Here is a 16,017-nt window from a genome sequence, read left to right as displayed (position 1 = left end):
CCTATAAAGTATTATAAGTTAAGTGCTAAAGTGTTAGTAATATGAAACACACTTGTCCAAACGAGACCCGATTTAACAAAATATAACAATAATAATAATCAATAATCATAAAATATGTATTTTACCGCCGAATTATTGATTCTCCGCCTGTCAGTTTTAAAACCACTGTCCAAAAAACGTGTCCATTTTTTTAAGAACTAGAAAAAAGTATGAACAGTAAAAGTAATCCTGCGCATCAGAAAAAGAAGAAGAAGAAGTTGGGGTGGGGTGAGAGGGTTTCAAACTTTACCCACAAACATTTGATGCGCACACTCATTTCAAGCTCCATTCGCGGCTATTAGGGGTGTTATTTTGTAGAATCAGTCGATATCTGAGCTACTTTCTAGAGCCAACATGCCTAAGTTGTTATACTTTCTCGCCACTAAACACTGTCTATAGACAAAAAAATATACGCAACTTTAAGTCGAAGTTTGTATGATCTGTGACGTCAGGTTTCTCTACCATTCTGACACGGAAAGCCTTTTTTTAACACTCGATGCTACATCTTGAGTTTGCCCATTGCATCGGCGGATTTAGGTCGCCCATCGGGTTGAGTTTGGACTCGCGTGTACTCGGATGTACTCGGGTGTACTCGCACTGGACTCACGTTCATGAGTAGGTCGTCCTTGCTCATGTTGTCATCACTGAACTCGCGGTGCGGCGGCGCGGGCGGCGAGCGCCGGTCGGACTGAGCGCTACCGTCGTAATTTGCGTGCTCGTTTTTTACCGTCATTACTCCCTTTTTGTTTTACGTATTATCGAGTGCATCCCGCTCGCACAGTCGCCGCCCAGATAATAGCTGTGCAATTACCGCCCCGCCATCGCGGTGACTAGCGACATCTAGGAGCGAGCGGCGGTACTAGACGCACTTGAGAACCTCGAGTAGGATACAGTTACAGTACTTGTCGCACGCTATGAAGTCTGTGTTGGATATCTATATCTGTGTAGAACATTAAATGTAAGTACGTCCTAAGCCCTATTTCAAAACTCAGATATTATTACAGCTGTATATTATACTGATAATCATTTTAAAAAGGAAAATTTTTGCTACGAATAGGCTCTGCAACTACTTGACAGATTTTAAAAATATTTGGCATAGACATAGAGTAGACTAGGGTAAAGGACATAGGATACTTTCTATCGTAGGAAAATGTGCAATCACCGCTGGATACTGTTTTTATTAAAACTTTAAAATGAACACAATAAAATCTTTCCCAAAATCGAACCAAAGCTTCGGCTCCATTTAACTATCTACTTAAGTAGCATAATATGCGTTCACTATTAATTTTTAACAAATGATTCTTACCGACGCTATCGGGCATTAAATACCACCAATTAAAAATCGCTTACGTAATGAGCTACGGCGTAGCGGCGTAGAGCGTGCGTAGCGTGCGTGCTACGCCGCGTAGGCCGAACTACATATTTTTTATTTTTTATATAAAAGTGGTTTTAATCATAGACTTAATATATACTATGGTTTTAATAAACAATGAGAATTTTGTTTTTTTTTTTTTAATAAGCTGTTGTTACTTGTGAATACACTCAGCTACAAAATATAAATACGGCATCAGTATTTTTCAACCTACAGCTTCTATATAACTTTATTGATAGTGGGATCTCAGCTGCTACTTGGAACTGTTAGTCCTTACTCTTCTCTTGCCTAGTTCTTTAAAAAATGAAATTTTGTAGACATAATATCCTATGATTATTAGTTATGTGTCTTCTGTATTTTAGATTAAACAACTAAAAATAGAAAACGCAGTGCAAAATAACTGTCATTCTTTCTAATTATTTTCTTACTTAATTTGTTGTTTATAATATAAAACAGAAAATAATTATTATGCCTTTGTAAAGTGTAAAAAACAAATTTAGTGATACTTAACTTTTTCTTGTTTATTGTAATGATATTTCTAGTTGCTACGATAGTACTGTTATTTTGTTACGTTTTATGGCAAAACTGATAATATTAAGATACAGGGTAAATACAATTTTCTTTTGTCAACTTAATATAGAGCCACCAAAAGTTTTAATAGATTATAGTTCCCACTTTAATTATTATATAATATATATTATATATTTTGAGTTATTAAATAAAAAATATTATATTACAAGACTTTTTCTGTACTTTAATATTTTACTCAAAAAATAAATAGGAGAAAAAGTAAAAATGTTATTAACTTCAAATTTTTATTAATATAAAAATATACAAATATTTACAACACTAACCATAAGGCACATCACAATAATTTCATGCGGTAACTGAACGTAACGTCACTAACGAGAAAAACAGTCACAATTACTCTGTAATAATTTATTTTTTATTTATTTTCTTTTTATTTATTTATTTAAATCAGGCAACGTAGGCCCATACAATATATACCTTAATGACTAACATACATAAAAATTATATAAACTTAACAACTACACATTATCACGAATTAACGGCGACGTGACGCGCGCTTCATTCCGGAGTCTCCCCCGGAACCTTCGGTAAACCACATCAGTCGGCCAGAATTCCTTCGCTTGAGTCGTCGGGAGAAGATGCGTCGGTACTCTCACCACAAAGGAACTGAAGTTGACCTTGTGGTGAGACTGCAGACGCTCGACCCTCAAGTGAAGGGATGTCTTCTTACTAATGTCACTTGCTTTGATATTACAGTTACTTACTCTGTATTACTGTCACTTGCTTTGTTATTACAGTTACTTACTCTGTAATACTGTCACTTATTGTATAATTACAGTAAATATTATTGGCCAATCGCGACGGGAGGCTGTAGGTTATAGTGTCCTTGGAACAAATAGTTGTCTTTGGACGCGCACTGGTAAGGCAGGGTCGGATACTGCTGGTAGAACCTGTGGTCCCTGGCGGGACCCCGAGAGTACAGGGCCTCCTGATGCACGTCGCCCCAGCCGTTGTACATTACACTACCACTGTACACTGGAGCACTGTTGTAACTATGGTTGGGCAATTGTGGGGCAACTGTCGCATAATTTAACATCTGTTTGGGGGCGTTAGCGACCGGCACTGTCCCATAGTTTGAACTGCCCGTTATGGCGGTGATATCTGTAGGCACTGGCTTCTTTTCTTCGCATGGCTTCGGAGATTCGGCCTTGTCATCTTCTTTCGCCTTCTTGCTCTTCTTCGTTACGTTCGCATGGGTTTTCACATGCTTGGCCAAGTGGTCAGACCTCATGAACCGTTTCGTGCACAATTGACAAGCGAATCTTTTCTCTCCTGTGTGCGTCCGAAGATGCCTCTGCAGCTCATCGGATCGAGTGAACCGCTTGCCACAGAACAGCCAGTTGCAGACGAAGGGTCTTTCTCCGGTGTGCCATCTTAAATGGGCCTTCAGGTGAGAGGTTTTCCCGTAAACTTTTCCGCAGCCGGGCACGTGACAGACGTGCTCTCTTTTCGCGCCATCTTTTCCAAAATTCGGGCCAAATCCCGCAGCCTCAGTTAGGCAGTTCGGGCAGCGGCATTTGGCACATCTTCTTTGTAGTTCACGAGCCTCCTCTGTTGTGGTGGTGGTGGTGGTGGGCCAGTATGATGAGTACTGGGGGTAGGGCAGCTCCCTCCAGGTGGTTCCGCACCACGCACCAGAGGAAGCACTGCTGCAGGACGAATAGTCCGAAGCCGGGGACAGGACGTCGCTCCGGCCGTACGTACATCCGTAGCTTCCCACCATGTTCATCATCTGTAAAATAAAAATTTTATTAGTAATGCACATGAAGACAATATAAAATGTAGAGTATTTGTATGTAGAGTTTGAAAATTTTTGGACTTCAATTTAAATCAATGAAATATAGTGTGTCAAATGATATGCAAATGCGGAAGAGGCGGTACGGACCTGCGCGGGCGGCTCCACGTACTGCATTTCCGGTGGTGACAAACAGCCTTCAACTGGATAATTACAGGGCGGCGCACCGCTCGCGCCGAGACGTTTTTAATAACTGGCTTGGTGCGGAGGTAACGAGCGGTTGTGGGCTAACCCCCCGCGCCCCGCCCCCCCGCCTGCGCGCGCGCACCCCGGAGTCCCCCCTCGCCCCGCCCCACCCCGCGGACACACCCCCCGCGCCCGTGACTTATGGGCTTGAAGGTGTTTGCACAACTTAAGATTAAGTAAGCTTAGGCCTTAGATTAGATGTTAAGTCCGACTATATTTAATTTAAACTATGTTTGTTTTCATTTTTATTATTCGAGTAATTTTTAATGGGTGCTTACCTACTGCATATTTGCTAAAATTAATTTGAGAATAATTTCGCAAAAAAACTAGATAATACAAGTACAGACTACAGAGGTACTAGATACACTGTACAGACTGTAAACTGTAAGTAATTATTTTATTGAATTTTGAATTGATTAATTCATTTTCCTCATCAACTAAGAATAATGATATAAACATTTACAAACAAGAATAATGAAAAACATATTGATGATAAAGTGGAGTTAAATAATAATTTAATTGGCTCTTGACTTGCACTTCACTCTAGTACACTCTTAAGGGGCGCAAACACTTTAGGTCGTAAAGGTGAGAAGGGCTCTTGAAATGCCTAGCAACTAATTCTTTGTAAGTATTCTTTAAATATACTTATTAATTAGTATATTGCTCTTTTCCTAGTAAACATTGTAGAAGTAGCTTAGGTAACTACCTAGAATAATTTATCTAGATAAGTGTTTCTACCTAATTATCTAATGATTTTTTTAAGTTATAGTCTACAAGGAGGTAACAGGTGAGTTTGCCTATATTTGCAACTAGCTGTCCCGGTGAACTTCGTGTCACTTAAAAACCTTCCCTGGACTTCTACAAACATTTTATGACTAAAATTAGCCTAATCCGTTCAGCCGTTCTCGAGTTTTGCGCTTAGCAACACATTCAGCGACTCATTTTTATATTATAGAGATATACATACATCCAAAGCTTTGGTCCTATAACTCTAAGAATATCTAATATGTAGATATAACTAAGCATCAATAATAATTTTAATCAATGAAACCGCATTGTACCTCGTAATTAAAGCTGGGAACACACTAAATAGTCTCGTCTCCGGACTCTCCCGCGCTGTATTTTTTCTCTATTTCGGCCTCTTATGATTTATGCACGAGTGGAGGCTAACCTTTAATTACAGGTTGTTAAAATATGGCAGTTTCTCAAAACGATTGTCTTGCTTTTGTTTTAGTATACCGCTTTATTTTCTTTAACAAATCATCTTAAGTTTTGATATCTCGAATCTTAAATCTCCGAAACAAAAAATAAATTCGTTTTCACTTTGATATTGACCGCACTTTTACTCAGTATTTTCTATTGAATTCGCTTTTATTATAAATTTAATTATACGCATGAGAGTAATATTAATTGTTGATCATTGTAAGAATTAAGAAGAAAACATACTCATCCAATACCTAATCTCCTAAACCTGCTAAGTTTTTCAAGAAATAATAAGTATTTATAATGTTGTAATGTTTTCGATAGAGACTCTAAAGTAAATGAGCCCTACTATTTTAAGGGTATAGGGATGAGGGCTTTGCAACAAGTAAACACTCTTGTCCCTCCTCTAGTGTTGCACGTGTCAGTAGGTAGAGCGGCGTTTACAAACAGTCCATTTCTATAAAAACGTGTTTCACGTGGGTTATTTAAAAATTTATTAATAAGTAGACACTATTTATTTATTTTCAGCAATACGTCTACCTTTTGTTCGGGAGGTCTGTTCCGTGGGAGAGCCATGCTTCGGCACGAATGGGCCGGTTCAACCGGAGAAATACCACGGGCTCACAGAAAACCGGCGTGAAACAGCGCTTGCGCTGTGTTTCGCCGAGTGAGTGAGTTTACCGGAGGCCCAATCCCCTACCCTTTTTCCTTCCCTACCCTCTCCTATTCCTTCCCTACCCTCCCCTATTCCCTCCCCTGCCCTCTGCTGTTACCCTATTCCCTCTTAAAAGGCCGGCAGCGCACCTGCAGCTATTCAGATGCTGCGAGTGTCCATGGGCGACGGAAGTTGCTTTCCATCAGGTAACCCGTTTGCTCGTTTGCTCCCTTATTTCATTTAAAAAAAAAAGAGGATACTATTTTTATCTTTTACGTATTTATACTTAAAAAAACCTATTGAAATGTAATAAATTACTCAGTACATTCCCCGAAAGCAACTAGCAAACTTTGTTGAAAATCAACACCATGCGAATAACCACCTGTAGTTTACGACATAGAACAAAAGCTTACCATTATTATTATCATTGCTAGCTTCTGATTATTGTACGGAATCACAAAGGCTCTGCAGCAAGTCACAGACACTTGCTACTGTAGTTTTTACAAAGACCGCTCGCTGTGGACAACGGACGGTACTAATGCTCTATGATCGCTTCACGCCATAAATCAGCTACTGTTTTTGTGAATGTAACATGAACTCAAAAATGCCGGGACAAGACACGTCGGCTGGACGGGCCGCGGTCCGTTTCAATAAATTAACAGTTGACATTTATCTTGTTAATGCTCTATGTTGGTGAAGTTTCTATGTTGCGAAGAAAGATTGAACGATATACGCAAGTTTGTAGTCGTTTAAATATCTACAGGTTACCATCGTAATATGGTAAGTAAAATTTTGAAACTATCACACCATCAACCACGGTAGTTACGAAAGCTTTGAACTCTGATGTTTATAATAATTGAGTATATAATATATATACTATAGTGAATTAGTGACCACTAGCGACCCGCCCCGGCTTCGCATCGGGTATAAAATATATAGATAGCCACTGAAAAAATGATTTTAAAATCGATTCAACAATTTTGCCTTGTATTCATTATTACTACCCGTGGCCCGCATTGGTCGGTACCGCCGCAAAAGCTACTTCCCGCAATTTTTTAATCTGTAATATACAGCAGCTCAGTCTAGTCTAGGCTTAGTCACAGTTCTGGATTTATATTTTTATGAGTGTAGGCCACTTATTTCCGCCGCCCTATAAACGAAATCTGCCGGCCCCATATGGACGGCCGCGGCCTATGCGGCCAGCTGCTTAGTCGGTACCTAGGTACCTACATTTTTTTAGCCTTTTGTAACAGCAACAGAAAGACTGCTAGTCGGCTAGTCGCCTAAAATCGTATCAAATTTAGCTTAAGAAAACCGGGGCCAAGTCCGTTCGTTCAAAAGAGCGCTATGACCATTGGAATGCATTTTGAATTTCTGATCAATTGAGCACCTAACTTCCGTTCAAATCTGGGATATTTTACACTAATTGCAGGTTTCATATTGCGGGGGCGGGAAATTGGTTTCATCGTACTTCACTTCCTGTGTATTGCTCATCTCTGTGCTTTGTGGCGATCCGTGCCGGCTGGTGTCAGGTTGCCTTTGTGCGGCACCCACGAGGATTCAAAAGAAAGTGTTGGGAGAAAACGGTTGTCAACGGCTCATACGACGTCTTTATCGGACGTTATTGTTCAGATCCGCTTTGAGTTTTAATCTTTATTGATATGGTCACCCCCTGGATGTAGGTATGTGATTCTAAGGCCGGTATAAAATATAAATAGTCACTCAGTAGGTACTCAAGATGCATCTCGGTCTCAAGACACGGTTCAGGCTCTGCGATTGGTTAGCTGTCAAAATTTGGACCAATCACAGAGCCGAACCGCGTCTTGAGACCGGGTCGCATCTTAAGTACTGACTATTTATACCAGCCTTAATACCTGACAGGCTGAGAGGAGTGTGAAGTATATCTTAATACTTAATAAGTTGCTAAAACACAGTTAGCAGGTACCTCATTAGGTATATTTCAGCAAATTAATTTAGCAAAATTCTACGATCATTTTAAGCATTTCAAGACTTTTATAGAGTTAATACCTATGATTATAGTGAACTGCAGTACCAGCTAACATCACCAAGCTTTATATGAAACTGTCATAGCGACGATATCCTCATCAACGTATAAAAATCCATAATAATTTTTGGAATAAAAACCCAAATCCCTATCTAGGGATTCGATTACAAATAAGTAAGTTTTGTATCGCCATTGTAGCGAAACGGACGCGGGTTTATCTGATCGGAACTTCTCTTAAAGGAGTGATGCTTTGTGCAATGTAACCAGATCGTACCTGTTCGCACAATAACTTCGCACCAAGTGTCTCGAGCACAAAAAACATTATACGCTTGTCTATCCGAAAGACGTGTCTTTTTATGTCTGTATAAAGTTACTTGTTCCCATGGAAATGTGATTTTGTAACAGGTGTAGAGTAGAAGCTGTAGTTTTTAAATATCGTTCCTTGCATGCAGTAGGTAGGTAGACTGGGTACGGTTGTGACAATTTTGGTTTGGAAGACAATAATTTTGTTAATTTTACAGCTAGCCAGGAAAAAATTGTCACAAACCATAGTTTATTTATTTGTCTACATAAAAATACTAATATATCATGCTAAAATGCGATGTATTAGTCATGGAATCAAATTTAAAAGAAAGAGGGAAATTGTCACAACCGACCACAACCCAAGGACGGTTGTGACAGTGGTTGTGATCAGTGGTGACACCTTCAAAAAAATGATTTATATGATTTTTAATTCATTAAAAATGTACCATAAAACATCATAATCTTATTCTAAACAAATTCATCTAGCGTATCGAAACATAGTCTATTTCTAAACCTATTTATCGACCAAAACAACGACACCCGATTCATTTGATGAATTTCGCCGTTCTCTGTAAATAAGTCCTACATTTGACTTCTTCGTAAGTATTTTCGTATTGACTGATAATATCCTGCGCTCGTTTGGTCTTCTGCAAGCGTTTTTAGGACATCTAAGAAAAAATATAGGACAAATGTATGTCACAACCGTACCCAACACAGAATTTCAATTATCAAACAAGTGCCACGAATCGGCTAAACGATTTACGTAAAAAATAATCACTTGTAGTTAACTACTAATGATCAACTTATAATAAGAAAATACATGACATAGGTTATATGTTTGCAAAAAATAGTAAACATTGAAATAAATCAAACAAGAAAACTTACTTTTGACTGTTAAAAAGCAATGAAGGCCCTTAATAACGTTATCGTCAAGTGCTGGCGGAAGCATTGTTAGGAGAAGCATTCAGACTTGCAAGACGCGTCTTTCTCTCTTAGCACCCGTCCCCATATTCCGTATAGTTTCGCTGTTATGACGACTGTCACAACCGTACCCTGGCACAACCGTACCCAGTCTACCCTACTGTATAGATACTATAGTCATGTGTTTACGTATTGGCTCGAAGGACCAAAAGGAACTGTTGTCATCAGTCACCACAATCCACGGTCAAGGTAAGTAAGTATCTATTAGATATATTTGAACAGAAATAATACAAGAAAATCATGTTCCTACTATGGTTACTGTTTGTTAACTTTAAAGAAATAAAAATATAATAGATTGAAGACGTTATTAGTTATAAGTAATCAAACAGCTTACCAGTGGCGAAGAGTCCATATTTTATATGCAATAAATTTTTCTCTCACTTGAAATAGTTTTAATTAATAATCGCCTACAAATTTAAATAGGCAATGCAACGTGCAGGCCAAATCTCCGATAGAAGCCGATAAATTAGCGGGTTATTTCTTCATACAACGATATTTCATAGTAAGCATCTGTCCTTTTCATTCCTGTGAACTGATCGTCATGTTCTGTCTCGTTCTACCACGCGCCAATATATTCGGAAATAAGCCGATACTCGGCGAGTTATTACGGAGAAAGGTTAATTAGCAACGCACAAGTGCGAGCGAGAAAGATAAACTTCAAGAAGTAAAATTGTTATGAGTCAAATGGCGGATGAGTGTTTGTAAACAACTTGTTTGTTTGGTGTTTAAATGTCGAATGTTATTTGTTTTAGCGTTAAGAAGAGTGCAGTGTCGCGAATTTAAATAATTTTGTATTGTGATTTGTTAATTGTGACTCGTACTTGTACTATTATCTATTCTGTGCTCGTACAGCTGAGACTGTTGTCTGCCAGATTATTTGCTGTCGAAGGAAACTTTGTTTTCCAAACTTAGTTTTGAATGACCGTATGTGCCGTCACGCATACAACTTAACTCAGAAGGCATTTTCAAAGGCATCATTATCAAACTTGAAACTCGAACATTGTTGAACATCAGTGCTGAACGTTTTGGTAAGTAGATTTTTTACTCCGGCTTCCCTTCCGAAAATATTCACCCTTCGCCACTGCAGCTTACACTGAGTAAATAGGTAGACACAAGCATATCCTTCTGTTAAGTGCTAACATAACATATTCACTACTAAAGAATTCATAATAATAATATTTATAACACCAACCTTATTATTTATGGTAGGTATAGAAATCGCGAAAGGCATCGCCAAATATTTTATTTGATCAAACATCAAGCAACTTTTGACAATGTTCGCCGATAGTTAAAATTGTCCAAAAAAGTCGGGGCCGGCGCCCCGCAGAGTCGCGGGTGCTTCAAACGAATCTCAAAGACGGCCTATGACAGCCGAGAGCGCCCTAAATCAGGCTAACGGCCAGTCTGTTAACACAACATGCCGACTAATGACGCACTTGACACTGATCTCAGATAATTCGCTAATATATACATTGTTGATGAGTTTTTTTTTTAATATAATTTGAAGACCTTTAAAGTTTAATGTAGGTAATCTATAATATAAAAATGAGTCGCTGATTGTGTTGCTAAGCGCAAAACTCGAGAACGGTTGGACCGATTTCGCTAATTCTTTTTTTTAAATATTCCTTGAATACGAGGATGGTTCTTACGGAGAGAAAAATTCTAAAAAAAAAATTCCTGAAAAAGTCTAAAAACTCTTAATAATAAAAATGGATTTTCAAATGTGTTAGTCGCGCTAAAACTCGAAAACGGCTGAACCGATTGGGCTGATTTTAGTCTTAAAATATTCGTAGAAGTCCAGGGAAGGTTTTAAAGTGACACGAAGTTCACCGGGACAGCTAGTAATATAATATTATTGTAACGGTAACGATAATAGATTTTGGTAGGTATCTATGATGTACCTTCCTATAGCAGGCCTGTCCCACTCTCGTATTTAGGTATCGAACTGTAAGTACCCCTTTAAAGGGGCAGATCACAAGGGACTCACAAGCGAGCGGTGACGCGCGCGCAAAATTTTTTCGTCGCATATATCTACGTACTGATTGGACATAATCGTTATTAATCTGATAAATATGAACAATTGATAAAAGTCAAAGAAATATTTCAATAAAGTAATTTAACACTTTAAAATACAAAAAAAATACACAAACATATAAAAAATACAAAAAATACAAAAAATTCCTGACCAGCTTCTACACTATAATCGAATATAAAACTATTATAAAATATACGTTGGGTTACCATTTGATTATTACTATAAAAAAAGTTTGCTATTAGTAGCTATAGTAATTAAAAGAAGATTATTTTATTTTCTAAAAGGTGACAATCTTGATTTCGTCAGAAAGGGTGCCTCTTACGCGATAGAAAGAGAGCGTACATGTAGGCAAATATAATTGTAGGCACCTAGCACTGCGCAGTCGGAATTAGAACTTTATAGTATCGTAGCATGAGTTGTTATTTTTTTAAACGGGTTGCACGAGTGGGAAATCTGTTGGTACTATTAATATATATTCTGTGCCTATAGCCTACATTTAATAGTAATTAAGTCTATAAAGGTGGGTTGCTGGTTGCACCAACTTACTTAAACTATAACTGTAACTATAACTTTAACTGTAACTACAATGCAAAATGTCAAATATTTGATTAAAGTCAAAAATGGACACCATATCTTTAACCACAGCCATAGAGCTCGACAAGGCTTTAAAATTTAAATGAACGTGGCGAAAAAAGGAACTAACGCTGTCATCATACAAAAACGCAATTTTTGACAGTACTCCTTTACCAGCAGCGCCCCCGCCCACGTTCATTTAAAGCCTTGTCGGAACAGTCTTCTGTCAAATTCTGTGGTCAAAGTTAAGGTTAAAGTTAAATTTAGCCTTAACTATAACCATAACTTTGACCATAACTTTTATTTCCACCACTTTTCAAGTGGTAGAGCCATGCTTCGGCACAAATGGGCCGGCTCGACCGGAGAAATACAGCGGGCTCACACAAAACCGGCGTGAAACAGCGCTTGCGCTGTGTTTCGCCGAGTGAGTGAGTTTACCGGAGGCCCAATCCCCTACCCTATTTCCTTCCCTAACCTATTACCTTCCTTACCCTCCCAATTTCCCTCTTAAAAGGCCGGCAACCCCAGCTCTTCTGATGTTGCGAGTGCCCATGGGCGACAGGGTTCCATCACGTGACCCGTTTGCTCGTTTGCTTTGCGTTATTTCATAAAAAAAAGACTAGTGTCTAAACACACTAGGCCGAAGTTACGCGGCGTAAATTACGCATGATTACGTCAACGTCAACAACGACGGAACGCGACGGAATAGTGTATCATCGGTAATTTAAAATACATTGCGGGCGTAATCATGCGGAATTTATGCTGCGTAACTTCGGCCTAGAGTGTTTAGACACTATCTTTAACCACGCCTCTGGTGCAACCCACCCTAAATTATTTAAGTTGTGATAGATTATTATATCTATCATAATACGTAGTGAACTGTTTAAGTTAAATTTTATAACAAATTTAATAACAAGTTAAATTTTATAACAAACATTAAAATAACAAATTTACGAAGATAATAAAACCACAAAGTGCAACTTAATTCCTTTATTAGCGTACATCAACAAAACAAATAATTATTAAATATCATAATATATTATCAGCAAGAAAAAATATAGGCCCCTACTCTACCTAAAGAGAATACAAGGTGTAACAAAACTAAGTGATAATATATTTAGGTGTATGTGTCCCTTATATTATAGAGGTCACTGTGAAAGTAGCAGCCGCGGTGGTAGAGCAACAGGCAAGCTCCCGAGCGTCATGGATTTTCCCCTACAAAAGTAAAAAAAAAAGCTACTCTTTCAGCGCTGTAGCCTGTACCTTTCACAGCGAACTCTATCTAGGGGCCCCATACACACCCTAAACTATTATCACTTTGTTTTGTTACACCCTGTATAACTGCAACTCCACTCAGTATATATGTATCTTTAAACTTTTTTAATCGGGACTTAACGCGACTTATTTTAGTAATGCTACTACGAATACATACTTTTTCTCGACGTTTGCTCGTCCCGATTAAAAAAGTTTAATTATAATGCAACGCGAAAGTTTAAAATGTTATATAATATGTATCTTTTTCTAATAGGTAGGTAGAGTAGGGCACCGTGACAAAATATATTACGTGTTACTGCGCCGCAGGATGAAAAAGATTGGGAACCCCTGCCTTACGGCAATAGCGTAGTTGGAGCTGCGGTAGCATAAAATAATTTCGACAAAAAGTTATTTTAACAATAGTGCTCGGTTTCCGACCTACTTTAAGATAAACTCCTGGAAATAAACCAAAATCTGACGCATTCACAATAGCGCCATCTGACGCTCAGTAGAGTATACTTTTACAAGTTGGACACTTCAATTGTTTTATTTTCCGTAAAAGGGTTTATTTATTACTTCGAAAGTGCAAATTAAGCCTAAAACTATTATATTGAGTAAAAACACATTTTGGGAAGTTACTTTAATTCCGTTCATGCTAGCGACATCTATTGGAACTAATTTTAACTCCGAATTTGAGTTATATAATCCATAAACCGAGGTCACAATATTATGAATTAAGTTACAGTTTATATTATATTATATTCACATATTATCACGTTTACGTTTAAAAACAAATTGTTGAATCTATAGTATGACGGAACACATAATTACTCGTCTTAATTTTAAAAATGTACATACTTACATAAAAATAAAATGTAAATAATAATATTATAACAATGTTTGCTTTTCATAATTTCTATTTCAAAATTCATTTACCTATTACAGAAGTAAAATCAATTAAAATGTTTTGATTAAGTATATTACTTTAATTTAATGAAAATAGACAATGTAAATAATATTTACAACCGAATGCATTTATTTCTATAGGTTAAAATAATGAACAAAAGTAAATAAAAAATAATAGTTATTTTATTATATATAAGTACATAATTATTATAATATTATAAATGGAAGGAAATGAAATTATAACAATTTTGTGGAATGAATAAGGATCCTTTCCAATGTCTTCAGCCAGACTAAATTGGGAATTTAAAAAAAAAAAAATTTTTTTTCCGCCATATTTCAAATCCAGCGTTTCATGATTCATGATTGGTTTATTCTTCATCTTATAGCGGGTTTACATTATTCCAATCCAGTGACGACTCCAGCTCTGGATTGGATTACTGGATTGGAATAATGTAAACCGTCCATTAATGTATAAAATGAAGTAAGAATGCATTGCAATGAAAGATTATAATATATTAACGTTACGAAATACAAAAGTAGTAGAATATAATTTACAATACACACACTTTAGACATAAATTTTATTAATATGTATTACTATAGTCTGTCGTAGACTGTCATCCCTTTCAGATCAATCTAAGATTATTTTTTAACAAAAAAGAATGAAAATTGAGAACAGAATTGGTTGAGGTTTAGTCGAATTTCGAAAAAGGCGCTAATGAAGAATAATAATTATTTCATACTTTTTAAGAATATTCTTTTTACCTTGGAAGTCGGTTTAAATTTTTAAACCGACTACCAAATTCGAGCTAAGCCCTATACAACACAATAAGAATTTTGAAAATCGAACGTATTACTTCCTCCTTTTTGGAAGTCGGTCAAAAAAAACGGATGACACTACAATGTTGCCACTTTTTAATTTCTTCACTTTTTTGACAGACTATCCTAACACACTTTTTGTCCTATAAAAACACACTTTTCGATTTATACAATTTCATTTTTAATTAAATGTTATGGTTTGTTGAATTGAAAGGGTACTTTAAAAATAGAAAAGGAATTCTAATAGGAATCACCTTATAAGATTTTTTAAATTTGTCTCGAGCCTAAATAAAAAAATAAATGCAAAAACAAGGACGCAACGGTTTAAATGAAGAATATTAATATCTTATAGAAGAATAATATCTTATATCTTTAAACAAGCAATTCTTGTATATATATACTAGCTGTTTAACCGAGCTTTGCTCAGTATCCGATGAAAATGCACAAACAGCTAGTATTATATAAAATGGAGGAATATTTTCTTCGATGTGTCTTTTTGAACACCATTATCAGCGAAGGAAACACCACCAGATCTTAGACACAATATTATGACGTCATTCGTATTTAGTTAAAAAAGGGAAAATTGTATTTTTGAAGTTTTGATACAATTAATAAATTAAATATTATTTATATTTTAGTGGACAGCAAAAATTGCACACGATTACTTTCATTACATTACAAAATGGAATCTAAATTCTTTTATGAACGCAAATTACTTATAAAAGTATAATACTTTAATCTGAATATTAAGCGAGATTTGTCAAAAGGATAAATTACTAACAAATTACGCTTTAATCACTAAACTATTTATTTAATATTTACACATACAAAATACACATACATATTACCTTAACGAAAAACAAAAATATAGCAATGTACCACAACATATTATATAGTATAATTTTATGGAAGTAGGTACTTTGACCACGAAAAAGTGGAGATATCAAAAATGCATTTTATACATTAAATAAAGTGCAATGAGAAAAAGGTAGATCCTAAGAATAAGATTTTGTTTAACTCATACTAATAAAATGCTTGTCATTCAACTACTTAAAGGTGAAATTATTCCAAAGGATAAATTTCAAAGAGTAAAAATCGCAATCGTAATATGAAAAACAATTTTGATTTATTAATAAATATCTAATGTACACTTAGTATAATATTCTATAGTCCAGTCGCGAAGCACTGTGGAAATGAGATAACAGAATTTCTACATGTTCCGCGACCATACTTTAGTAGACTACCAAAACGGAGGTTTGTAGTTGTTGTACAGCACAATGAGAATGCCGAAGTGCATCTCA

General features: G+C 36.5%; 2 protein-coding genes across 3 annotated transcripts in view; both read right to left on the bottom strand.

The window, feature by feature from the left end:
- LOC121732022 (transcription factor Sp9) overlaps positions 1-708 on the bottom strand; it is an 87,166-nt gene extending 86,458 nt beyond the window's left edge. Inside the window, exon 1 of one of the 2 annotated variants that reach the window (XM_042121769.1) lies at positions 647-708. In XM_042121769.1, coding sequence (XP_041977703.1) covers positions 647-673 — 27 coding nt within the window. In that variant the 5' untranslated portion in view covers positions 674-708. The remainder of the gene's footprint in view (positions 1-646) is intronic. The other variant, XM_042121765.1, reaches the window with a different exon arrangement.
- A 1,982-nt stretch (positions 709-2,690) lies between these two features.
- Positions 2,691-3,998, bottom strand: LOC121731727 (transcription factor Sp5-like). The gene is made up of 2 exons (XM_042121316.1): positions 3,888-3,998; positions 2,691-3,734 (listed from the first exon to the last, which is right to left on the bottom strand). The coding sequence occupies exons 1-2, from the start codon at positions 3,912-3,914 to the stop codon at positions 2,787-2,789; spliced, it is 975 nt and encodes a 324-aa protein (XP_041977250.1). The 5' UTR covers positions 3,915-3,998; the 3' UTR covers positions 2,691-2,786.
- Between the last annotated feature and the right edge of the window lie 12,019 nt (positions 3,999-16,017).

This window comes from Aricia agestis, chromosome 11 (assembly GCF_905147365.1).
Source record: "Aricia agestis chromosome 11, ilAriAges1.1, whole genome shotgun sequence".
NCBI lineage: Eukaryota > Metazoa > Arthropoda > Insecta > Lepidoptera > Lycaenidae > Aricia > Aricia agestis.
Note: the sequence above shows the minus strand (reverse complement) of the source record. Positions and strands in the feature narration are given on the sequence as shown.

What these genes read in the sequence shown, in the direction of transcription:
- LOC121731727 (XM_042121316.1), bottom strand. Translation starts at nt 3,914, where the DNA reads ATGCAGTACGTGGAGCCGCCCGCGCAG. An exon ending in ACGTGGAGCCGCCCGCGCAG is followed by an intron (nt 3,735 to 3,887) that starts GTCCGTACCGCC and finishes TTTATTTTACAG; the next exon opens with ATGATGAACATGGTGGGAAG.